At 50.0% G+C, this 26451-nt stretch overlaps 1 protein-coding gene and 1 non-coding gene across 20 annotated transcripts; both read right to left on the bottom strand.

The window, feature by feature from the left end:
• Positions 1-2534: 2534 nt before the first annotated feature.
• CPA5 (carboxypeptidase A5) lies at positions 2535-25504 on the bottom strand. Of its 19 annotated transcripts, XM_054687243.2 has the most exons (13): positions 25079-25464; positions 24388-24445; positions 23682-23876; positions 22437-22518; positions 20175-20309; positions 11570-11668; positions 10010-10111; positions 8715-8816; positions 8260-8370; positions 7745-7835; positions 3684-3883; positions 3275-3359; positions 2535-2855 (listed from the first exon to the last, which is right to left on the bottom strand). In XM_054687243.2, the coding sequence occupies exons 3-13, from the start codon at positions 23795-23797 to the stop codon at positions 2668-2670; spliced, it is 1311 nt and encodes a 436-aa protein (XP_054543218.1). In that variant the 5' UTR covers positions 23798-23876; positions 24388-24445; positions 25079-25464; the 3' UTR covers positions 2535-2667.
• A 261-nt stretch (positions 25505-25765) lies between these two features.
• LOC112209933 (small nucleolar RNA U13) lies at positions 25766-25869 on the bottom strand. Its single transcript, XR_002944918.1, has one exon. It is a non-coding gene; the product is annotated as a small nucleolar RNA U13 (small nucleolar RNA).
• Positions 25870-26451: the final 582 nt, after the last annotated feature.

The raw sequence follows: 26451 nt of genomic DNA, 5'->3' as shown, positions 1-26451 counted from the left end.
GTTGAAACCCCTAATGCGCTTGGCACCGTGCCTGGCACATTGTAAGTGCTAGAAAAGAGTTTATTTCGGCTGTTACTGGGAAGCTCATCAGAGCCCAAGGCCTCCTGCCCCTAGGCCAGTTCTTGTCCAATTTGGCATTCAAATCTCCTAGGCCCCACCCCCCAGAGACTTGGATTTAGTAGGGCTGGGACTAAGCTCCCAGGTGATGTGATGCCTGTGGTCTGCAGACCACACTGCTTTAGGCTAGGGCCAAGGCAGCCCCCAGGAAGTACTCTAGAGAATGACTGGCCTCCCTCTGTGGCAGCCACCTCCAGCCCCAGTGGACAATGGCAGAGTGGGGAGACCCAAGGCCCAACTCCCCCCGGAAGACTGGAATATATTCTTCCCGGGAGGCAGGGGAACAGGGATCAGTGGGTATTTGAAGATACCTCAGAACTCCTTGGGCAGTTGGTAAAAATGCAGATTTGGGGTGTCTACCCCCAGATATTCTAATTCGGTCTGGAGATGGAACCAAATCCCTTCCTGTTAAACAAGTCTCCATGGATTCTGCTGCAGATGGGCCACCGGCTGCACTTGGACAAATGGTGACAGTGGTTTTGGAGTTTGACAAACCCAAGTTCAAATCTTTCTCAACAATTTTCTCTCCATTGTGGCCTTGTATGGCTTTTAAAACATCTCCGAACCTTGCTTTCCTTATCTAAAAAAATGAACTTATTAATACCAGGAATACCCTCCCCAAGAGGATGAAATAAAAATAAAAATATTTGTATCGACAGCATAAAAGTTATAATCACAGACTCCACTGTGCAAAGGTATAACTGGCTTTATTTACCTCTAGCTTATATTAACTTAGCCCATGACCTCGAATTTCCACTAGCAGCAGAAAACTTTGGGTTGGAAATTCTAGCTCACTCAGACCAATTCCAGCTTTAAAAAAAAAAACAAGTCTCCTGTGGGAAACTTCAGCCAAAGTCAAGATTTTCTCCTCCTCTGCTGCTGGCTGTTCCCCTGAAGATGATCTGGGTTGTTCAGGGGTTAATTACCCTCACTTCCTCAGGGCTTCTATGTGGCACAGCTGGCCTTGGGCATCTGCATGCCCAGCCAATGCCCAGCCAGTGCCTGCTGTGCCACCATGGCCACTGGCTGCACAGCCCCAGGCTTGGCCTTCTGGCCTCTATCCTAGGCCTCCTCACCTGCCAACCTTGTTTCTTTGCTCAGAGCTCTCCACAGCTGCACCAGCCCCATGGCTGCCTCTAATCCTCTGTCTAGTCTCCTTCTTCAGCCATTAGTCATTTGCTGCTTAGACACTATATTGGATATGAACCTTACTTGGGGTTTTGATCATCTCCCATCCCCTTCTTCTACCAAATGGCCCAAGCACTATCTCCTTTCACAGGTTGAATGGAAAGGGAGGCTAAGTTCATATACACTAGAGATAAATAAAGCAAGTTATGCCTTTACACAGTGGAGTCTGTGATTATAACTTTTATGCCTTCTACACAAATATTTTTGTTTCACTCTGTTTTCTTCCCTGTCTCCGTGCCCTCCAGGGGTTGGCTCTTGGCCATCCAGTTTTACACACACACACACGGACACACACACGCACATGCACACACATGCACACACACACACGCACACACACAAACACACAGCCTGGCTTTTGCAAATGCAAGTCTTGCTCTCACGACTAATGTTTCTGCCTCAGACTTATACAACCTCATTTGGCTCTTCCTGTTTCTAGGGGTTATCTGCCTTCCTGAGGGCAGAGCAAACAGCCCTGCTATCCCTGCTGCCCAGTACAGCCTGCCAGTCCCATCATTTCCCAGAAGGCAGCAGACAGAATGAAGAGGCAAAAGGTACAAGGAAGCCTGGGGCTGGGGGAAGGAGTCTTCTTAGTATCTCACGAGTGCCCCTTTAACTCTCTTAGGGGAAGTGCCTACTTAACACAGCTCAGGGATGACAACCAGGATGGTGTCGCTGATGATGATGATGAGAAGCTCTTCTTCCTGGATATGCGGTGCTTTGATGTGCTGGCTCTGACTAGCTCTGACCCTGTGTTCTCAAGACCCAGGGAGCCTTTGAGGACACCTCGGGGGGAGCAGGTCATAAGCCAATGACTCATTCGTGTTGGGTTGTGGGGTGAGTGGTAACCTCCAAAATGTGCTCCTGCTCCCTCCCTGCATGGGAAGTGAAGCCAACCGAGGCAGAGGTGGCCTGTCTGGGCCAACCTTTCCCTCAAGGTGGCAGAAATGCCCCCATCAGAAATGCTCTTTTAGAGCAAACATTGTCCCCTCCAGGAGCATCTTAAAATGTAAATATGCTGGGACAATGTGTGCCTTCTGTGTTCCGGGCCCTGAAAACACTGCAAGAGGAGAAAAGCTACAGCCTCTACCCCCTTATTTTCCTGAAGGTAGCCTGGAGAGTGCAGAGGCTTCCCCCACATTTCAGGCTGCCCTGCGGAATGAGAAGCAGCCTCTCGTCCCCTTGTCAGTGCTGAGCCCATAGGGGTGGTAGCCAACACGAGAGGCAGCGAAGCCTGTTCAAACTTGTATTTATTTTCTAAGAGGTCGGGATGAGGGCATGGGGACGGGGATGCATAACTTGGGTTTCGGGAGGAGCCACAGACCTTGGGGAGAAGGATGGAGCCTCCTGCCCTCAGTCGTGCTGCTAGTAGGGGTGATTCAGGGTGTGCTCCATGATGGTCCGAAGCGCCATCCACGTCTCCTGGGCTGTGGGGATGATCTGTGTGGCCGGCAGCAGGAAGCCATACTGCCCAGTGTCCCGGAGCTCAAAGCTGAAGGCGTACTTGATGCCACTGTCGTAGGCCCAGTCGACGGTGATCCCACTGGCCACATCTAGAAACAAAAGTTCCAAAATGTGCCCCACAAAAGGAAGAAGGGGATGTGGCTGCAAGGTACAGAGGCATCCTGGGTGGAAAGTGAGCCCTGGGAGCCAAACCCCCACCCACCCCAGGCCACACCAGGCTTCCTGCCCAGGCCTCAAATAGGATCACATCTGTGCACCCAGCCCATTCTCTACTCCTGCAAAAAGAAAGCTCCTGCAGGCTACTAGGCTTAGGAACCTTGCAGTAAGCCAGGCACTGGGAGCTGTGCACAAAAGCTGCCAAGAAACAGCTCCCTGGGTACCACTGTTCACCCTTCTATCCAGTGTGGGAGGCAGCTTTGGGCCAGCCCAGCTAGATCCATGGCACTGCCCTGCAGCCAGCCCCAGGTAGATGTGGTGTCTGAAGCAGGGCCAGGGGAGGCTCACTCACAGAGGGTGGTGCTGAGGCTGCCAAAAATGTACTCGATCCCATGGACCTTATACAAGGCCTCCACCGCATCCTTGGCAAGATCGTACTGCAAGATGACATTGGCGGGGTGAAAGGCAGGGGCTCCCACACACTCCCCCACCCTCACCAGCTGGTGAGAAGCATGGATTTAGCAGTCCTGGAAGTTGAAGGTGGAGATGGCCCTTGTGAGAAGGGAGCACAGCATCTCCAGCTTTGAACTTGATCACACGTGAGAACAGCAAGCTCCCCCTACCCCACCCCCGCACCATGGGGTCAATCAGTCCAGACCCCTGCATTCAGAGTAACAACCTGAGCGCTCTGGGAGTATGACAGATATGGATTTTCCTGTGAAGCGGTCTCTTCTCCCCAGGCCCTAAGCAGCCAGTCTCACCAACTCCCTCTGATTTGAAACGGGCTCCAGCGATCGGCCGTAAGGGTACATAAGCATCTGAGAGTAGCTGTGGATGGAGATCAGAGCCTTGAAGTTGCCATGGGCTGTGATGAAGTTCACTATGGCAGCCACCTCCGGCTCCGACTGAGGGGAGGGCCCGTGATAAGTTTCTGAGCAGGGGTTGCTGTTAGAACCATTTCCTGGAAGTAAAATAAAGCCACCCAAAGAGTCAAATCCCCACGTGCGACACAGACGGTGCTCACAAAATACCTGTGTGTTCCCCTACATTTCCCAGCCTCCTTTGCAGTATGACTGAGGTCATGTGACTACTTTGACCAATGGAAAGGTGAGCAGAAATGACATGGCACTTCTGGGTTGAGATTGTTAAGAGCAAGTGTGACTTCTCCATGCTCTTTTCTGTCTGTGTGGCTGGAAGCAAAAAAAAAAAAATTCTAGATAGAAACAGCCTCCTAGATCCCTCTCTCACTGCAGAAGAAAGCTGCCAAGGAGAGTCACCTGTTCATGTTGGACTTTGTGTGCATGAAAAACAAACTTTTATTGTGTTAAACCACTGAGATTGGGGTGGATATTTGTTACTGCTGCATCCTGTAATCTAATATGTCAGAGGACTGCAGCCGCACCATACCCTGCAGTTCTGAAGCCCTGCAGGGAGCCCCCTTGGCTTGTCCTGTGGTCCCTTTAGGAAGGTGGGCCTGGCTCAGAAGTTGCATCCAGAGGAAACTGTGAGTCTCTGCCCCAACCCTGGCTTCCCCTAGTGAGCAGCAAATGCCTTTAGGCTGACCGTTCCTGGGTGTGCCATCAGTTGAGGGCTCAGATTCGGTGTCAGCTGAAGCTTTGCCACAGCCATGGCCCCAGGTGCGCCATGAACTTGGGGTCTGGGGATATGGGAAACCAATACGGGAGAATAGTTCCCCATAGTTGCCTGAGGCTGTTATGGGAGCCAGAGGTGCAAAGAAGTCTTTGAAAATTCTTCTTGGGGACTTAAGATGAGGGAGAGAACAAAGAGGAGCAGGGCTTTTATTCTTTTCCCAAGTTTCATTTGTTTCCATTTCCCCCTGGACTCTTTGCCTTCGCCCCATCTCTGTCTTCCTCTTCTGCTCCTCCTCTGCTTTTCCCTTATTCCTGAGGGGAGGGTTGGGCTGTGCTGAGCTGGTCAAGACTTTGTAGGCTAAGGACACACTTGGAAGGAGTCATCCCAGTTTCTCCTCTCTCTCCTCTTCCCTGGAATGTTGGCACCGTCCAGAGATCAGGGATCGCCTCAACTTCTGAAGTCTCCTGAGGAGGCCACAGCATTCCTCTTGACTCCTGGGGCTGGGGGCTGGCCCATGGACCACTTCAGATGATGCTCTAGGAATGCAGCACACAGGTCCTCCCCAAGAATGCACAGGAGGCCAGGCACGGGTGGGACGGATGGTCTACAGGTTACTCATTACACAGCCATTCAATTAAGGCAATAACAAAACCATAAACAAAATCATCCAGCCTGAGTCACCAACCCAGACACACACTCTTGCTGGCCCCAGGGAGGCCCAGGGAGCGCGCCCCTTCTCGGTTTGGTGGTCCTCACCTGGGATGGGGACCCTGGTTAGAAGGGGATGTGCCGGCAGAGCTAGGGGGTGAAAGGCAGCCCCCAGGCTGGAATCAGCCCATCTAACAGTGGCCTTGTTTGTTATGTCTGCCAGGAGCTCCTGCACCTGCTCCACTTGATGAATGACAAACAGCAACAGATGCGCAGAGTGGGGGGAGGTTGAAGGCTTTGTCTGCCTTTGCGGCCCACGCACAGAAAGCGGTTCCCCTGCCAACGACCAGGTGGCTTTGCCCAAATATGGAGAAACACTTTAGGCCATTAGTTCTGGTTTGAGCTAAGCAGAATAAACTAATCTTCCCCTGGCCAAATGGGAATTGGCTGCCTGCATCTCTGACGTTCACAGTCAAGGTCCTCTGAGTCCGCCTGTTTCACAAGTACCTGCTAATGGATTCATTAGCTATTTATTTTTCCTTCTCTAAAAATGTAATTTGTAGCAAGGGGAAATCTCTGGAAGGACATGGTAAATTATTAAAAGCAGTGATCTTTGAGTGGTGGGATTATGGGAGCTTTTTGCCCCCTCTGGGCTTTTTTCCATAATTGTTTTGTACATTGTGTGTATATGGATATTTTTTTCATGTGGTGAGACCCACAGAAGTTATTTTCTTTAAGAGGTAATTTATCTTTCTACTAGCCAGCCTATCTTGGGATCCATGGGTACTCACTCCAGTCAGTGCTGAGGGGCCACATGGATGCCCCCCCTGAGGCAAGCGTCTGTTCATTTGGAGGTGGAAATGCCTAATTTTGCATGGTCTTGTTCCATTACACAAGCAGTTACAACCCCCACGCTAGGGCCAGGGACCTCACTCTCAGTGCTTTGGGGCCATCCTTATTTTTCAGTGAGAACAGACCCCAAGAAGCCAGATTTTAAAAGCAATGGGCATCCAGATCTAAAATGTTCTATCTCATTGGTTGGGACACCAGCCTATAGGTCTGATTATCAACAGCAATGACACCGTCCCCTGTGGAGCCAAACCCTGAGCCCCCGGTGAAGTGCAGATGCCATGTCTGGGGGCCGAGGGCTGTGTCTGTTCTGGAATCTCTGTCATGACTGGACCCATCAAATTGTCCTGCCCATCAAATTGCTGTATTTCCAGGGTCCATGGACCTGTCTCTGAGCTTTCTGGAGGCCTCAATTTCCCAATCCCTGTGCCCCTTGCATGGTTAGGGAGATAATCAGGGAAGAACACCAAGGAACTCAGGAGAAAGCTGCCCCCTCCCCCTCACTGGGATCAGCCAGCTCTGCAGGTATGCACCAGGGTCGTAAAGTAATGGGTCAAAAATAAAAATCAGGCTCAAGCCAGCCTTGTTGATAAAGAATTGGCTCAAGGCCAGGTGTGGTGGCTTATGCCTGTAATCCCAGCACTTTGGGTGGCCAAGGCGGCTGATTGACTTGAGCCCAAAAGTTCAAGATCAGCTGAGGGAACATGGTGAAACCACGTCTCTACAAAATTTTTTAAAAATACAAAAATTGGCTGGGCACAGTGGCTCATGCCTGTAATTCCAGCATTTTGGGAGGCCGAGGTGAGTGGATCACCTGAAGTCAGGAGTTTGAGACCAGCCTGACCAATATGGGGAAATTCCATCTCTACTAAAAATACAAAAATTAGCCCAGTGTGGTGGTGGGCAACTGCAATCCCAGCTACTCAGGAGGCTGAGACAGGAGAATCATTTGAACCCAGGAGGCAGACATTGCAGTGAGCCAAGATCACGCCACTGCACTCCAGCCTGGGCAATGGAGCAAGACTCAGTCTCAAAACAAAAACAAAAATTAGCTGGGTGTGGTGGTGTGCACCTATGGTCCCGGCTACTTGGGAGGCTGAGGTGGGAGGATCACCTGAGCCCAGGAGGTCAAGGCTGCAGTGAGCCATGATCACACCACTGCACTCCAGCCTGGGTGACAGAGTGAGACCTTGTCTCAAAAAAAAGAAAACAAGAAAAAAAGTGGTTAATTCTATTGGACACTTGAAACTATTGCCCTGGCCTCCCCAAAGGGCAGATTTCAGGTCCTAGCTCTCGGGGAAAGAGTTCAGAGGCATTTCTTCATGTTGTGCTCCCTTCAGGGCAGGGCTAGGGATATTTTAGGAGCACCATAAACTCTGGATTTTGAACAATAAGCAAGGCTACTTTGTACCTCCTTTAAGCCTTTCTCTGTCATATTTAGGATTTGACTCATGCAGTTAGTCCTCATTTCAGGAGCTGGGGCTCCCCTAATTGTTTCCCGTGAAGGTTTGGCACATGTGTACATTCAACACACACACACACAACCTCTCCCATACCCACAGCCAGTCTGAGGTATGTGCTTGCCTGTCCCTGGCCGTGACTCATGCATATTAGCTGACTACATTGTCCCATGCCTCCCAAGTTGAGTCAACATAATCTGACTGAGTGGGAGAACCTGCCATGGGCCAACACCTCTTCTCCAACCCTGCCCCAGGACAGCAGGTTGCCATACCTCCAAAACCCGACTTCCAATTCCTGTTGAGATCCACGCCAATGCAGAAGATTCCAGGTCTGATGGACTTGTTCTTCCGCCATAAGCGGTTCTGGGAAAGCCCAGGACAGGTGACCTCATTCACTGGGCCCATTCCCAGGGATGGGAGCCTCTGATATCCTGGCCTATGGGGGTAGGGGACCCTAGTGGGGCAGGGAGGAGCAAAGGGAAGGAATTGCCAGGACAGGATGGGGCTGGCATGGGGCTGGGCCAAAGATGCAGCTCAGATACTGTGCAGTTGAAGTCAGGGTCTAGGGAGAGGCCTGGGCACAGGCTGCCAATAGAGGCCTTCCCTGGGCAGCAAGAAAGAGGTCAGAGGGCAAGAGGCTGCAGGTGCAGTACCTGAGCAGCCCTCCTGCCCTTGGTGAGGGCTTCTGCAAAGAGGCTCTGAAGGGGCTGGTTCCCAAAGCACAGTGACCTTTTCTCCATTCCCCTAGAGCTGACCCCCTCCTTCCATCCTTCCCAGGTGCCCTCACCATGCTGTGGGTAAAAGCAAACCCATCAGGGTTTGTGACGAGCTCTATGAAGATGTCCATGGCATTCAGTATGTCTGTCAGGACACGGTCTTTGCCATAATCACTGACAATCTGCAAGAAAGAGTGAGGAGGGATGGGAGGCCCTACTGGGTCTCCTGGGAGGTGGCACAGGACATTTTCACAGCCAGTGGCTGCAGGAAGGGGTGGCATGAAACCCCTGAGGTATATCTTTTATGCAGAACCAAAGGCTTGGATTTTAAACAACTAGAAGGCAGGGGATCAATGTGGGCTCCGTGCTGCAAAAGGTAAGAGTGCACGGCGGCTGCTCCAAAGGGCGGGATGGAGACAGCACCCTGAGTGTAACTGTTCAACTGAAGGTGCCCTTAAATAGTAAGTCCCTGCCCCCAGTTGCAGCCCCCATCATGGGTGCACCTTGGCCAGAGGTCCATGCTGACCTTATTGGCAGTCCAGATGCCGGTGGCATGGGTGATCCACTCCCGGGAGTGAATTCCAGTGTCAATCCAGATGGCTGGGTGCCGAGAACCTCCAGTGCTGAACTGAGAAAAAGAATCAGGCCCCAAACCGAGGTTTGAACTCAGACAGCTACTGTCTCTGGGCTACCTGGAAGGAGGTCCCCGAGGCATCCTCAGTGCCTGGGGCAGCTTTAAGCACTGGGTAAGAGGGTGTGTGTGCAGGTACCTGTCCATGTGCCCAAAAGTGCACACGTGTGAGGGCCTTTGAAAATATGGTGGTGCCATTGGGGAGCAAAGTGATCCATCCAGAAGCACAGAATTTCCCAGGATTGAAAATATCTTAAGACCAGGGTTTCTCAAACTCTAATGGGCACATGAGTCTCCTGGGGAACTTATTCCAGTGCAGATTCTGACTTAGTAGGTCTGGGGAGGGGTCTGAGGTTTGGCATTTCTAATAAGCTCCCAGGTGATGTTGATGCTGCCATGCAGGGGCCGTGCTTTGAATAGCAAGGCTTCAGACAACATTAGAGAGAGAAGACCACGGCCCCTGGAGAAATGGAAGCAGGGACAGGTTAAGTCAAATCCCAAGTTAGGTGGGTCCACTTGGCTGCTCGGAGGAGCCCATCAGAGAATCGTTGAGAGCAGCAGCAGGCACCTGCCCTTCCTGACAGCTGATGCTAAACGCCCCGCGGGGTCCACACTCCCGGGTGCCCTTTTGGGCGCAAACTAAGAATTGCTTTCTGATGGGCTCTGCATTCACATCTCCTACTTCCTTCATGACCCAAGGAACTTCAGGGTCCTGAGTTGCTTGAATTCTGTTCCAGTGGCTCCTGTGAAGGGCTGGGAGGCTTCTCTATAGACTCAGGCATGTCTGTAGGGCTGTCTAAGCCAGATGACCTCATTAGCAAATGGGCCCTCTGTGTACCTCTCTTCCCATTGAACAGATGAAGCAACTGAGGTAATAGAACGCCAGCTCACCCACACTCACACCCCAAGTCCAGGGTGACAACTGCCAATCTGCAGCCCCAACTCCTTAGCCATCCTCCCACCTACTTCCTGACCAAGGACAGGCTAGGTCACCACACTGTCACCTCTTCATACTACAAGGGTGGATCTCTGAATGCCACAACCCCAAAGTTTATGGGTCACCTGGGGACAGGAGTAGACAAATTGTCCTTCTCCCCAAAACTCCCGCCCAGCCACTACCCCATATGAGATCAATCTTATGCCAGAGGCCCTCAATGTAGAGTCTACAGGTTGACACTGTGGGCTTTTACCTTCAGGACAAGAATGGACTGGTTTTCAAAGCTGTTGCCAATCTGAATTTTTGAGACAATATCGGAATGCTCCATTACAAAGTTGTCAATCCAGCTATATATCTGAAAGGAAAGAAGTGTGTAAGATTGGCAGTTAAGCAGGAAGAGGGATGAACACCGGGGCCTCTCTGAATGTTCTCCCTGTCCGTTCCCACTCTCTTCAATGCTTTGGGTATTTAGACCCTCGAGGGTCTAAAAGAACCCAGATAAAGAATTGCAAAAATAGAGCACTCCCTCAGAGCTAAAGGAAGTGAGTTGTGATCTTGCTGGATTCCCAGGCTCCTTGCTCTGTGCAGAGCTATGCCTTTGCCTGGAAGAACAGTGTGTGCTGAGCCTGCTCAAATCCCCAGGCTTGACCCACATGGCTCTCTCTGGTTAGAAATTCTCTCTTGTCTCCATTCTTTGGCCCATTCAATCCGTTTGACAGATCTGACAGGCTTTGTAGTGTTGTTTTTATCTTCTCGCTCCTTTTAGACTGTAAGCCCCTTGAAGGCAGGGTTCTTGTTTTATTTATCTTTGGCATCAATAAATAGTGACAGACTGTATTATTTCATTCTCTTGTTCTTTCAATACATGTAATTGAATTAACAAATATATGAAAGAAAATGGATGCTCTATTGCATGATTGTGAAGTGGGAAAAGCGATGATGATAATAGATGGATGGTATCAAGAATGTCATGTCCTTTGACACGCAAAATGAGACGTGTGCCTTGAGTTCCTTTCTGGAGTGGGCATCCCTGCACCCTCTGTGTACATTCTCCTTTATAAACAAGTCACTTACCCTGGCTGGCTCTAACTGTGGTCATGAACTTTCTCCAAGTGAAGGCACCTCCCTTTTATTCTACAAACATGGCTGTCCAATGTGCCTGGCTTCCTGCCCCTCATATTATATACCCCAGCACCCATGGCTGGGGCCACTGAACACAAGGGCTGCTCACGGAGAGGCTGAGAGCCGTAGCTCCCTAGCTGGAGGATTGGATATGTGTAAGAGTTAAAGAAAGAGGAAAGAAACACAAAATGTGGCTTCACAGTCAAGGACAAGTTTATTTTAGAGAAATAAACCCAGGAGGGGCTTCTGGCTGATTTTTGTCCTTTTTATAACTATAAGGACTGGATTTAGGCAGTTTTTTAATCCAGGGGAACTTAGAATGGTGGTGTTTGTTCAAGATGGCGACGCTCCTGCTCTGTCAAGATGAAGGTAGCTTCTACCTGCTCTATTCTGGCCCATAATGGGTCCCTGCGTTAGTGTTCTGCCTAGTAGACCCATTACTCTGCTCTGTACCTGTCTAGGGCTGTACAGTTGAACTACTGTCCCCTCTATCTGAATTCTGGCTTCCAGATCTCTTTGAATATGACTCTCTGCCTAACAGACCTCAACCTAATGTCTGCTGTACAGTCCCTAAGTGTCAGTCACAGTTTCCCATAAACCCTGGAGTCCTTCACTAGTTTCTGACTGAGTCAGGAGACCCTAAGGGGCCCAAAGACACAAGAGAGCCCAGAGCTTGCCCGGCCAGACCTACCTCCTCCAGGGTGTGGTATGAGGAGTAACTGAAGCTGTTGGTGCTGCGCTCCAGCCGGCGGGATTTCGCCATGGCCTCTCTTTCCTCATCCAGCAGCACCTGGGTGATGGGGAACACATATTGGAAAGAAGGGGAGAGCTGGGCTGGCTATGCCTCTTCTGAGCCCTGCCTCCACTGGCTGTGCATAAAGACAGCAGCAACACAGGAGAATGAGCCACCATGAGTGTGAACTGCACAACAGAAGGAAGGTCCAGGTTGCTGGCTGATTCTTCTGCCTGGCAAGCTGGCAGTCATGCTGCCATTTCCCAAATGATCACAGGGCAAGGAGTCCAGAGAGCTGGGTTCTAGGTCTGCCTCTGCCACTAACTGGCTGTGGAATTTACTGTGGCCTTAGTTTCCTCAGCTTGAAAATTGGGAAAGCAATATCTGCCTTGCCACCTCATAGGATAAAATGTAATAATGGATTTGAAGGTGTTTTTGGGGGAAAAAAGGTGCTCACAGTCTACTGCCAACAGTGCTTTTGCACTTAATAAACACTCTGTTGAGTCAGGACCCAAGGTGAACCATGTGCACTGACCCCCCTGGGGGAAGCAGAGGGTTCCTCTGACCCCCAACATTAACTCCACTTCTAGGAAACAGCCTAGACAACTGGTATCCAAGCCATTCAGAAAGCCAGGCATGGCCAAAGTCAGTCCAAATCAATATGATTAATGTGCCAATGGTCTTTCACTTATCTCCTAAACACAAGTCTTGATGAGCCAAAAGCAATGTCCTTGGGTATCAACGTGGAGTCAAGCATTCAATCCTTACATGGTACTTCCCGCTGTCCATACAGAGGGCAGTATAATGCCTGGTTGGGTTAACCACTCACTCACTGCTCAGACCACCTACATAATCTTGGGACATTTTTCTCTGCTTGGGTCACAGTGAGATGAGCTAGTGTCCTTCACCCAAGCTCATGCCCTTATAATGGCATCCAGGAGCCAAGGCACCCCAGGATTCAGCACAGACTGTCCAGTGTGGGAAGTACTCAGGTCCTCTGCCACAGAGGATGCTGAGAAAGCATCCTCATTAACGCGAGTTGCCCTTTGTTTGCAGCACTGGGCCACAACTAAGTCTTGCTGATAACTTATTTGGGGCTAGAGCCTTAGTTGACAAAGCTTCTTTATCTTCATGATCTCACTTGATCTGGTCAGATGACCTGAAAACAGGACAGAAATGAGCTATTTCTGTTTTAGAGCTAAAGCAGATTGGAGTGGTAAAGGGACTTAATGGCAAAGCTAACAAGTGGTGGAGGTGAGATAAGAACCAGGCATTCTAGTCTGTACCCTTGGGTTCCTTAAGGCCAACTATCAAAACTAAAGGCCAACAGTAATAACACATATGCAGGTTGGGCATGGTGGCTCACACCTGTAAACGCAGCACTTTGGGAGTCCAAGGCAGGAGGGTCGCTGGAGCCCAGGAGTTTGAGACCAGCCTGGGCAACAAAGCAAGGCCCCATCTCTACAAAAAATTAAAATTAAAAAATTAGCCAGGCTTGGTGACGCATGCCCGCAGTCCCATCTACTTAAGCTGAGGCAGGAGGACTGCTTGAGCCCGGGAGTTGGAGGCTAGAGTGAGCTATGATTGAGAGTGAGTTATGATCGTACCACTGTACTCCAGGCTGGGCAACAGAGTGACACCCTATTTCTAAACACACACACACACACACACACACACACACACACACACACAGAGGCACAAAAACACACACATACACAGATATGTTTATGTCTGTGTGTATGCATATGTGTGTAGACAGAAAGAGCATGCAAGTGTTAACAACAGCTAAAAACTCCATTGTACTATTCTTTCAATTTGAAAGATTTTTACAGTGATGAAAACTCAAGGACCCCTGAGCATAAGAATGCAAGATACTAAAATCCCAAAAATATAAACCAAAATATTCACAATGCCTGCTAAGATAGAAGAAGGCAGATTTGGAGTAAATTTTTTCTATCCTCTATTTTTACATTTTGGCAATGTGCTTATACTACTTCAATAAGAACTTTTTTTTTTTTTTTTTTGAGATGGAATTTCTCTCTTCTTGGCCAGGCTGGAGTACAGTGGCGTGATCTCGCCTCACCGCAACCTCTGCCTCCCAGGTTCAAGCGATTCTCCTGCCTCTGCCTCCCGAGTAGCTGGGATTACAGGTATGCACCACCACGCCTGGCTAATTTTTTGTATTTTTAGTAGAAACAGGGTTTCTCCATGTTGGTCAGGCTGGTCTTGAACTCCCAACCTCAGGTGATTCACCCACCTCAGCCCAGAACTTTTAAATGAATAAATAATAGCAAAACCAAAAGCCCTAATGGCTGCTGTGGAGTCTTCCACCCCCGTCAGGAAGAGCGGTGTCCCTCCCCGCCCCACCTGCCACAGATGAGGCAATGCCTAATGACTCACTCATCCCCGAGGCCTAGTTGGCTTGCTCACAACGTTCAGGTTCATAGATTTAAAAATGGGACTGGAAATTGATGTTTGGGGCTCACTTTATTTTTGAGCACCAACTCCATGCGAGGCAATTACAGTTGCGATGTTTTCCAGCTGCACTGGCTGGCCAGGGGCAAAGCTGGGATTGCTGGGTAAGTTAGATGTGGCCGGAGGAGCCCCGGTCCTCTCTGGCCCTTCACAAACACTTCTGGGAAGCTCTAACAAAAGGAATTTGTCTTCTTCCCAGGAAGCCAACCCAAATCTCAACAGCCTACCATGACCAATGTGTGCCAGCCACTGTGTGCCTGGTGCCATCAGCTGTGACGAGCAGCTGCAAGGAAGACAGCAGCCTGCCAGCCGTGAGGACAAGGCAAAGGGTCTCCAAGGATCTGGTGGAAGCCTGAAGTTGGGGTGAAAGTGGAGGACAGGGAGGAGAAATCGGAAAAAGAAAGGACTAGAAGACTCAATTTTCCCCACACAGCCTGGGACACCCACAGGAAGACAGGACCCAGGAGGCTGTCCTTTGTTCCACACAAGAGCTTGGAGGCAAATGGGAAGTCAGCACCAAACTGCAAATAACTTTCCAGACACCCTCACAGCCTTGTGAATGGAGTTGACACCCTCTTTGAAACTGGGAATTCTCAGCCCTCACAGCTGGCCCCACTTCCAGGAACAGGAATTTGCCTTGGCCTGGAAAATGCACCAGCATTTGCTCCATTCCTGGGGCTGGGGGAAGGGGATGGGTGACGGAAGAATGCGGTCAGGCCACAGGCTGAGGAATGCCTAATGACAGCCCTGTCAGACTTCTCAGGAAAAAACAACAAAACAAAGAAACCAACCAACTCAGAAGTAAGCCATCTGCCTCCCTGGAAGCCATAACCTGACAGGGATAGTAATACCTCAGTGTGAATTAATTTACGATGAGTCAAGGAAGGATGGGGGCCCTAAGGGAAGAACAGTCCTCCCGGGTTGGGCAGGGGAGGAGGTAGCAGGGCCCCAGTGCTCAAGCTGAGGCGGAGGAGAGCAGGATCTCTCACAGCCGAACTCCAGCCACAGATGCAAAATGGACGCAGCTCATGGAAACAGAGTGGGTTGGGGGCTCTGGGACAGCAGCCGCTGCCTCTCCTCCCAGGTTCCTGGCCTTCTCTTCCAGGTCTAACATCTGCAGTAGCAGCTATGTGGCCAGTAGCAACTCCAGTCCTGTGGCACTGGATGTGGGGGATGGCTGCTGATCTGAAGTTTTCAGAATGGACCCCCTCAGAGGTCAAGGCCAAACCACAAGGCTTCCCTGTCTAAAAGGCAAAGTTAAAGTGCCACACAGACAACAGTGATGACCACTGAGGGGACAGATGCCTTGAGAGTGGAGTCTGAGGGTGCGGGAGCTCAGGTTAAACCTTGATCCTGCCACCAACTCCATCAAATTACTAACTTCTCTGTGCCTCAGTTTCCCCCTTGTAAAATGGAGGTCATGTTATCACATACTTTATCACATACTTTAAAATGTTCTCATGAGAGCCAGGCGCAGTGGCTGACACCTGTAATCCCAGCACTTTGGGATGCCAAGGCAGGTGGATCACTTGAGGCCAGGAGTTTGGGACCAGCCTGGCCAACATGGTGAAACCCTGTCTCTACTTAAAAAAAAAAAAAAATTAATAATAATAATAATAATACAAAAATTAGCCAGGGGTGGTGGTGTGTGCCTGTAATCCAAGCTACTCGGGAGGCTGAGGCATGAGAATTGCTTGAGCCTGGGAGGTGGAGGCTGCAGTGAGCCGAGATCATGCCACTGTACTCCAGCCTGGGTGAGGGAGTGAGACCCTGTCTCAAAAAGAAAACAAATAAACAAATAAAAACTGTACTCTTCAGCTAGCAAGATAATAATTTAAAGAAGTAAAGAATTAAATTATATAAGCAATGAGAAAATGGTAAATGTCAACAAGAGTGAAATGGGAAAGAAAGAGGAAGTTGGAGAAGTGGGGAAGAAGAGGGGTACAATTTAAAATAAGATGAGCAGTCTGGCGTGGTGGCTCACACCTGTAATTTCAGCACTTTGGGAGCTCGAGGTTGGCGGGTTGCCTGAGCCCAGGAGTTCAAGAGCAGCCTGGGCAACATAATCAGACCCCATCTCTACAAAAAATACAAAAATTAGCTGGGTATGGTGACATGGGCCTGTAGTCCCAGGGCCTGTACTTAGAAGGCTGAGGCGAGAGGATGGAGTGAGCCTGGGAGTTCGAGGCTGCAGTGAGCCATGATCGTGCCACTGCACTTAAGCCTAGACAACAGAGTGAGATCTTGTCTCAAAATAAATAAATACAATAAAATGAAAAGCCTTATGACCATTGCAAGGGCTTTGGCTTCTACTCCAAATTAGTTGGGTTTTAAGCAGAGGAACAACATGCTTGAATTTGCAATACTTTTAAAGGACTCTTCTGGCTGCTGTTTTGAGATTAGGTAATAAGGAATCAAGGTGGAGAATGGGGGAGAGCAGTTAGAAAGCAACTGGAAGAACCCAGGTGAGGGACGAGATGGTGCATGGGCCCTCGGGGGTGGTGTGGGATGTGCTAAGATCCATTCTGAAGGCAGCGATAAATCTGTTGTTGATGGGGAGTTTGAGGAAGGGGTCGAGAATGGCTCCCAGCTTCTGGTCTGAGTGACTGGAAGGATGGTGTTGCCATTTCCTGAGATAAAGAGGGCTGTGGAGGCACCGATGAAGGGCCAGGGGAGCTTGGTCTGGACCTGGAAAGTTGGAGATGCCCATTGGACCCCCAGGTGGAAACACTGAGTAGGCGGTTGGATCCAGGAGAGGAGGTGCTGGCTGGAGACAGAACACAGAAGTCCTGGATGCCAGGGGAAGAGACAGGCTCCAGGTAGGAGAGAGTGACCAGTTGTGCTGTTGGAAGAGGAACATTGAGAGTCGGCCATCGGGTTGGATCTGGAAGTTGCGTGTGACATTGTCGAGGGAAGCTTTGGTGAAGTGAGGGGGTGGGCAGCCTGCTGGCGGACAGGGATGGAGATGACAGGGAGAGTCAGTATTTTCAGGAGTTTCAGTCTATGGGGAAGCATAAAAATGGGGTGATGGCTGGAGGGGAGAGGGAAGGGATCAAGAGAGGGTTTTTTTAAATGGGAGAAATAACTGTATTTGCATGGTGATGAGAGTGATCCACTAGGGCGAGGGAAATTGGCAACGCAGTATTTACACTCAATTGTATTCTGCTCTAGATGGTCAGAGTATGGGTGATTTTTGTTTTCTCCTTGTGCTTTCCACTATTTTCCAAATTATCTAACATGAATATTTATTAATTTTGTAATCAGAAAAAAAGCCATTAAAAGCCACAGAGCTGATTGCTCAAGTGAAGTTTTTCCATGGTGACTCATCCTAGGGAAAAAAAAAAAAAAAAAAAAAAAACCAAAGGGCTGAAAAGAACGAGGTGAAGAAAAATTAAATGCAAATAGAGCTCGCTCGGAATCAGATAATTTCTTGCCTGGCCCACTGCAATTTCCTCACCACCCTCCTGCCTGTCAGTCTCTCCCTGGTCCTGTCCCCAACTCAACACTGTCACTGCCAGGGTGGTTTTTCTGAAATGCAAATCTGATCATGTGAAAGCACCTCCCATGACTCCCCCCTAGTTGTCAGGATAAAATCCTGACCTCGTCACATGGTGGAGGGCACTCTTTGTGATGGAGTCTGGCTTCATCACCAATCGGGGTGGGGGCCCCCCTTCCTCTGGCCAGCCCCCCCTCACCTGCTCTTCAGCGCACCGTAATTACCGCCTTCTCAGAAGCACGGCGTGCAGTGCCTCTTGTATGCGCTCCCATAGCAACCGCCCTCACTCCATCAGCCGCTCATCCACTCCATTGTAACCACCGATTTACCCCCCTCCATCCCCGGCCCCCGCGACCCTCCAGCTGTCCTGGATACAGGGCCAAGTTTTTTATCTCTGTGTTTCCAGCCCCTTGCCCGATGCACAGCACACAGTAGGGCTCTCTGTGTCTGGGAGTGGAATGAATGGCCCTGCCTCATGTTTCTCAAGCATCCCTCTGATCACAGGGCAGAGGGAGGGAGAGATTCCAAAATCTCCCCTGCCTCTGGCCAAAGTGAAAACTAGCATCGAGGTTTTCCAGCCTGGTCCTAGCCACCAAACACGACCACTCCTCTTTCCTTTCCTCCTCCTAATGAATGTCTATTAGTTCCACTGACATTTATCAAGCCCCAACGAAGCAGCAGGTCCTATGGTAGGTACTGGGGTAGGAAGATGGATACGGAGCGTGGAGCTGAACCTTGGCTGAGGGGAGGGGGCCAGAGGAACAAAGACCCACATGTGAATAAGGTCGTGCCTGTCCTGAACTCCCCAACCGAGCAAGTCATTCAGCAGACAACCGCAGAGGGCCCACCCTGCAGGGGACATTGCCAAGTACTTGGCTGAGGGGATCCAGAGGACAGGGAGACAATCGGGCCCGTGCATCTGTATCTGAAATACAAGACTGGACGCCAGCAACCCAAGGGGTGCAAAGCTCTTCCGGTCCTGTTAGCAAATCTCAGCTTCCCTCCTCCTGGACCCCTCCCCATCATCAATCCCTCAACACATCAACACATCAGCCACCCCACCCCCAGCTCCCTCTAAGCCAAAATATGATCTCAAGCATGGCAGTGAGTGCTTGATCCCTGCAGGAAGAGCGAGTTGGTGAAAATCCTGCCTGGCTGGATCAAGGCTAAGAGGTCAGAGCATTTTCCTGAGAGGGAGGGCAAAGCCCTAGAGGGACTCGGGGCTGCGGATGTGGGGAGAGGACAGGCTAAATCCAGTGGGGGAGGCTCAGAGGGGACTCTGGGGCCGTCCCTGATGTGCAGAAATCAACAGAAAGTTTTTAGAGACCTCTGTGTGTCTGTTTGCCAAATGCTGCGGAGTTCCCAGGGTGGGGCTGAACCAGGGAAATGGAAACTTCAAAATAGAGGCCTGGGCTAAAAATGAGAATTCAGTTCTATTTCTTTTGATGTGGTAGCCTGTTTTGTCTGCGGGAGTTTCCCCATTTTTGTTTGTGGGGGATTTCATTAGAGAAATATCCCACCCCCACACGTTGAGCGGGAAACAGATGTGCCTGATGAGGGATAAAGGTCTTTGAAAGGACCAAAGTTCCCCAGCCCTGTGCTCGCATGGGAACGGAATGCTGCCTGATGCGTTGATCCCCTGACATACGGTGTCAAGTGTGTGCGCTCCGGGAGGCTCTGTGTTCCCACAGTCGGAGCCCTTAGGGGAGATTAGCGCCATACAACAAGGTTGGGAATGAATCTTTATGGATACAGTTCCACAGGTACACGACCAGCAGCAGCAGCTGCAGAAAGATGCAGCCGGAGAGGCTTAACCAATGAGTGGTACCCACGAAGATCTCTAGGAAGGAGGCTGTGCTACCAGCACCTTTCAGGGGCTCTTTAGGATATACTGGAAAATAGAACAATTGAAATAGAATTTCATGACGTTCAGAAAAGATGCAGGGAAAGCAGCAGGGAGACTGGGGTGTCCAGGATGAAGGCTACCTTTGTCCTACCCAAGAGCAGGTCTGTAGCTGCTTCTCCCAAAGCGGTTCCTCTGGGAGAATCCTGCCTGGGGGGATGCCCCGTGCGGAGAGCCAAGCGGTGGAGGTTGGGGGAAGTGAACCACAGCAGTGCTCTGAACCACACAATGCTCTTTCACCATTTCCCAATCCTCTGAAGTAAAGCCGTTCCCCCAGGCATTGGATGGCTGAGACACAGCGGGAACAGGAGGGAGTGGTCAGATAAGCAAAGGAAGAAGCTATCCAGAGGCACCTTCCCACGGTGCCTGGGGAAGACCCCAGCTACATCCTCCTGTCTCCCTTCTCCCCGCGCCTTTGCTGTTTATTAGCTGCAAATCCCTCCCCAGGAGGACTCATCACAGGCGTCCTCTCCACTCCCACACTGTGAGTGCTTCCCCCATGAACCCTGTCCTAGCTTCAGATTCTGAGAAGTGTGCGGCTCACTTCCTTCCACAGCATGTTCACAAACACGCTGATGGAGACCCAGAAACCACATGTCCACTTTTAGCCCCGAGAACGTCTCCTCCATGTTGGGCCCCAACCAGAAAGGAAGGCGGAAGGCAGGGTCCTAGCTGGGGCAGGGCTTCACCTGGATGTCCTTTATCATGATGCTGTAAGCAAGTCCATGGGACTCCAGATAAGCTTTGATGTCTTTCAGTTCGGAGAAAGGAACTCTCATATCCACAGGGAGGCTGAGCCTGGCTGGGCCACGCCAGAAGTCCACCTTGTTCACCAAGGAAAGAGAGAGAGCTGCATTACTCCATGTCCTTCCACACAATCCTGTAGGTGACCACAGAGAGCCAGAGAATCTCTCAGCCAGTAGAGACCCTCTTTCTATGCAGGAGATGGGGACGGGGGTGTGATGTCCCAAAGCCCCTCAGCGGATGCCTGAAACAGCAGATAGTACTGAACCCTAGACTATGCTCTTTCCTATACATACAGATTTGGGATACAGGTTTTTTTGTAATTTTTAATTTTTGTGGGTACATAGTAGGTGTATATATTTCTGGGGTATATGGGATATTTTGATACAGGTATACAATGTGTAATGATCACATCAGGGCAAATGAGGTATCTATCACTCAAACACGTATTCTTTGTGTTACAGACAATCCAAGTACTCCAAGTACACTCTTTTAGTTATTTTAAAATATACAATTAAATTATTATTGACAATAGTCACCCTGTTGTGCTATTAAATACTAGATTTTATTCACTCTTTCTATGTTTTTGACAGACCTATAATAAAGTTTAACTTATAAATTTTTTTTTTGAGATGGAGTTTCGCCCAGGCTGGGGTGCAATGGCATGATCTCAGCTCACCGCAATATTTGCCTCCCGGGTTCATGCCATTCTCCTACCTCAGCCTCCTGAGTAGCTGGAACTACAGGTGCACGCCACCACGCCCAGCTAATTTTTGTATTTTTAGTAGAGACAGGGGTTTCACCATGTTGGCCAGGCTGGTCTTGAACTCCCGACCTCAGATGATCCACCCACCTTGGTTTCCCAAAGTGCTGGGATTGCAGGCATGAGCCACCACACCTGGCCCTAACTTATAAATTAGGCACAGTTAAAGATTAAAAACAATAGCTTAATAATAAAATAGAGCAATTATAACAAATGCCAGCATCACTACTCTTGCGCTTTGGGGCCATTATTAAGTCGAATAAGGGTTAGACGAACAGAAGCACTGCAACACTGCGACAGTCGGTCTGATGACCGAGATGGCCACTAAGTGACTCGCGGAGGGGAGTGTGGACAGCGTGCAGGTGCGAGACTTCATCACACTACTCAGAACAGCTTGCAATTTAAAACTTATGAGTTGTTTCTTTCTGGAATTTTCCGTTTAATGTTTTTGGTTGACTGCCAATCAGGAGGGACTACTGTACACCTAAACGGGCCCCAGTTCCGTAATGAAACCCTAAGGCTGAGCGGAAAGACTGGGACAAACAAAATCCCCAAGGCACTGAGGTTCTTTCCCTAATTCCAAGTCCTGTTGCCTCCACACCTCACTCATACTCATTGCAACTTCGTCAGGATCCAGAGAGCCCTAAAGAGTCCTCAAGGTGAGGCCGCTCATCATCTGGGACATGAACACAGACAAGAACCCTGGTCAGGAAAGGGAGGCATCATTGTTCCCATCCCCGCAGAAGTAGGAGAGGCCGAATCTGGGTCCCTAGGTCAGCCTTTTGCGATGCCTATTTTTCAATTAGTAAAATGGAGAGAATGATCATAAAGCATCATGAGTCCCAGTCGACGGGACACTCAGACAAGTAGGAGCAAGGGCTTTGACCACATCCAGGAATATCTGGTAGTTCCAATGGCCCCCTAACAAAACCCTTCTATGTAATAGTCAAAGTTAAAGAAAATGTTTTCCATTGTGAAAACCTGCAGAGGACAAGTGTTCTCAGGAATGATGCTCAGGCTGACAGGGACGAACCCAGATAAAATACAGGTTTGCCAAGCTAAGCCATTTCACTTGGGAGGCCAATGTATCCAACCTCCATGCTACGTGGCATCCCACCCAGAGACATTGTGCCCTCCCACCCGTGTGGCTTTAGGAAATTCCTGCTGTTTGGAGATTGGTGCCCTGATGGGTCATGTAGCAGCTCCCTATCCAGGAGAGAGTGGGTGGCTAGAGGAGACACAGCCTAAAAAGGCAGCCCAAATTTCTGGGCAGGTGTCCCTGATTTTTCCTGAAGAGGAGCCACATGTGATTTCCCACAGGTCTGTGCTCTTTGCAGGGACCTCAGGAGGGCAGGTTTGGGATAAAGGGGGGCAGGACAAGGAGCTAAATGTGTGAGCCACTGAGGAGGGGGTGGGGTTGTCCTCAAGCCTGAGGAGTCCTCACCTTCTGGGGTTTCAGGCCCTCCAGATCCCCGAGAAGTGAAAGCTGCTTCTCATCTTTGGCCAGGACTCGAAGAACCTGGTCCCTAGAAAAACACAGGGAGGGGCGGAGGAAGCTGCGGAGAAGGATCCCTGGAAGGCTGTGTCACTTGGAAGGGGCAGAGTGGAGCAGAGGCCCAGCTGAGGGCCAGGTGGGAAGGCCAGGAGGCACCGCATCAGTGGAGGCTGAAGGAGCCCTGAGCAGGCAGGACTCGCAGGCAGCTCTGAGAAGCACATGGTCCTTCAGTCTAGAGCCAGTGGGCTCTCCAGCCCCAAGGACAGACCACCCCGGGGGCTAAATAAAGCCTGTCAGTGCTACTGCTGGACTGAAGGCCAAGCCAGGGGAAGAAGGAAGGGAAAGGAATGGGGAGGGGGGCGATGTGTCAAACGAAAGGAATGAAGGGGAGAAAGGAATAGACACGGGGGCTGGGGGGACCAGTGTGGCCCCAAGGGCTCTTCGCGAGGGGGCCCCAAGGCCATGGTCTGTCTCGACGCCCGGAGGTGAGATCACACAACCTCACCCCACCTGACATGGAGGAAGCTGAGCTCCTTCCCTTCCCGATGGAGGTGAGTGGAGGTTGCGTATCCAAGAGGCCTGTGGTGTGAGCTCTGGGGTGCGACACCTGGGATGGGGTTGGTGCCCTCACAGGCTGGCTCTGAGACCGCGGGTGAGGAACCCCATCCCTACGCTCGCTGTGTCTCCTCTTCTCTACTGTGGAGCACTGTGGGGCATCCACCTGTGGACCTTGGAGAGGCTCAAAGTACATCCACAGAGGGCCTGGCGTGTAATACTAGAACTTCCTGTCATTGGAAGGAGAACGACACCCACATCCATTTTTGGTAGGGGTGTGTAGTCTTGTGGGGGCTACAACTTCTCTGAGAATCGGAGGAAAGCTATGAATGCATCCTCCCCGAAGAAGCCCCTGTTGTATAGGAAAACTGTTGCATGTGGTTTCAGGGGATTCTTGGAGCCCCGGGGGCTTCCTCCTGGACTCTGGATTAAGAACTCTGGATTTGGGGAGGACCACCAACGAGCCAGCCCCGGAGCATGAAAGTGGGAGGCTGTGGAGCTGGAAGTGGGTTCAGGACAGGAACCCACATCCTGACTCTCCGCCTTGATCAGGCACCAGCGGGGCAGCCACCTCCTGCTGGGACATCCAGTCCCCTCCTCCCAGCCAGTCCTCCCTCCCACTGTGGAGCAGCCACTCACCCTGTGAAATTCATTTGGCCCAAAGCTGCTGCCAGGATAAAGCTGAAGACCAGGAGTGTCCGCCTGTCCACGGGGGATGGCCCAGGGCGCGTCCCACCTCCAGGGGTGCCCTGCATGCTTCTTCCTCCTGGTGAGCTTCAGGGGCTTTCCTTGGGCACCATGGCCCAGGCCTCAGGACAGCACAGCACCTAGAGGCTGGAAAGCCCGGCCTGAGAATGAGCATTAGGCTGTCTGGGGCACCCAGCATGTGGCTCCCACATGCCAGGCCTTGGGAGAGCTAGGGCTGCCCCTCCCCAACCCAGCACATCCTCTCCTGGGAAGGGGAGAGGGAAGAGAGAAGGAGGAAGACAGGCCCTTAGCTTTTCTTTCCTCTCAGGAGGTTTGCCAGGGCAGCCCCTTGTGAGCATCAAAGCTTCCATCTCTGGAGAAAGACCAGAGTAGCCAGCAGCCCTGGGATACCCCTCCTTTCCTCCCTCCTCTACAGCATCTTCTCTTTCACTCTTCTTCTCCCCCTAGCCCACTCATGCTTTCCCTGGGCCATATCCTCCTTACACATAAGGTGTGGATGCCATTGAAACACCGCTGGGCTTAGAGACAGAGACTGGGTGCTCACTTCCCGTCTAAAATATCTGGGGCACCTGCCCTAATCTCTAAATCTCAGTTTACTCATCCATCAAATGGGGTTAATCATACCTCCCCTCCCTACCTCACAGGGTTTAAAGGGGTATAGATGAGACAACTTGAGTGAATTGGCTTGGTAAAGCCTGCAAAATGCAATATACTATTATTCAAAAGGCATTAACTTTTAGTCACAGCTGCATTTGAGATCAGTCCTCCAGTGGCGATGGGGAGAAGGGGAAGAGAAGAGAATGGAGAGGAGAACAAAGGAAATAACTATATATTGTATGAGAAGGAATTCAATCAAGATTCCCTTTTCTCTGTCTTCAGGTGGTCATCATTGTGCTAGCACAGATAGTGGGTTTTCTGCTAGACATGAAGGTCACCGCAGTCATTATTAGAGTTCTCAACAGACAGCAGAGTCAATTTCTCAGTCCTGCTGAAGCCCCACACAGTTCCCTTTATAGTTTGGGAATAGCAGGAGTAAAGCAGGGGCCAGCACACAAAGCAGTCATGTTGGAAGGAGAAAGTGAAAGATGATGCCTGAATGGCAAATGATGAATCTAACAGAAAATCCACAGGGGGTGGGGGTAAGGCAGAAGCTGAATCCAACCAAGTCGTTCAGCAGAGGACGTCAACAATAGGCCACTTAACTGTCACTGGCGATTCTCAGAAGCTCCCCCTCCCCATCCAAACTATCTCAGAATGGCCGATTAACTGGCTATGTGTGCAAAGAAGGGAGCTCGTTTATCGACAGAACGCCCTGCTCCCCCACCCACCTGCCCTACTCCATTATTTTGTAGTTCAGCTGTTCAGACAAGCCAGACTCTCCTAGTATCCTGGCTTCAGGGACTCTCAAACAGTAACATTATCAAAGGGTTTAAGGACATAGAAAAGAAAGCAGTTATGCTTTCCACCCAAGTAACATTCAGCTTCAGTAGCAATGGAGATAAAAGGGTGTACTGCTAAACAATAGCTCAGGAATTTAAAAGGAAAAAAACAGAGATAGTGCTAGCCACCATAAGTACCCATGGGGCGTCTTCTTGTTCAAAAACATCATTTTAAGCCACCAATGATGAGACAACTATCCCTGTACTTGGCTTAAGGGTGGGAAAAGAGAGAGAGTGAGAGAGAAAGAATAAGAGTAAAAGAGAGAGAGAGAAGCAGTTAGGAAGTTTTGAGAATTCTATGACACAGCTTCCAATAGAACTTTCTGTGATAATGGAAATATTCTATGTCCACACCCCCCAATAGGATAGCCACTAACCTCTTGAAATGTGGCTATTGTGCTTGAATATTGATTTTGGAGTTGTATTTAACTTTAATTAATTTAAATAAAATTTAAATAGCCGCATGTGGCTAATGGCTACCGTATTGGACAGCAGAGTTCTCTGGGAATTCACCAACCCTGAAAGCACCATCTCCAATGGCTGGATTTGTTTTTGGTTTTGCTTCTTCTAAGTTCATGTTAGACGGGTAATGTGCTGACGTCATAACAAGGTTTGAGGGTGACACATCTCACACACGCATGCGTGAGCACCCAATTATCACACTTATGAACTGCAATTATCAGCTTATGGCTGGATTTGAAGCGGAGACACATAGCTATGCTTGACCTAATACCTCATTTTGGCTTTTCACTTATAATTAATTACTCACCTAATCATTTACTCAGTAAATGTCCTCTGAATACCTGCTATGTTCCAGGCACTTGCTAAAGTCTGGAAACAAAATAGAAAGCAACACATATCTGGCCCTTACATTTCTAAAGGCGTAAGTAGAAAATTAATTTAAATAGCATGAAGATAATTGGTAAACCCAAGACATAATGGTAGCCCATCTCACTCCAGATAAGTGTAAAACTATAGATGGTGTTTGTGTTACAAGGGAAAGGCACATTGTACCATGAGGACGGGGAACATGGGCTCCACATAGACTGAAGGAGAGTTTCCCTAAATTAGAAATTTTTTTGGAGGACTTTTATTTCCTGCAGGTGGGGTGGGTTAGATACCTAAGCAATCTTGCCCAAATGAAAGAACTCAAATGCAAAAGAAAATATTTTTAGTAACAACTTTCTAAAGCCATTGCTGGGTTGGCACAAAAATAAGAATCTATAGATCCCAAAAAGAAGGAAAAGCCAGACAGACACCCA

The sequence above is a fragment of the Pan troglodytes genome, chromosome 6, assembly GCF_028858775.2.
Source record: "Pan troglodytes isolate AG18354 chromosome 6, NHGRI_mPanTro3-v2.0_pri, whole genome shotgun sequence".
NCBI classification, from domain to species: Eukaryota; Metazoa; Chordata; class Mammalia; order Primates; family Hominidae; genus Pan; species Pan troglodytes.
Note: the sequence above shows the minus strand (reverse complement) of the source record. Positions and strands in the feature narration are given on the sequence as shown.

Bases quoted from the DNA above. Each gene is read 5' to 3' on its own strand.
- CPA5 (XM_054687245.1), bottom strand. From the start codon at position 23,797: ATGCAGGGCACCCCTGGAGGTGGGACGCGCCCTGGGCCATCCCCCGTG. The intron at 22,519-23,681 runs GTGAGTGGCTGC...GTGTTTTTCTAG, and splicing joins GGCCAAATGAATTTCACAGG to GGACCAGGTTCTTCGAGTCC. The intron at 3,360-3,683 runs GTGAGACTGGCT...GTCATCTTGCAG, and splicing joins TTTCAAATCAGAGGGAGTTG to TACGATCTTGCCAAGGATGC.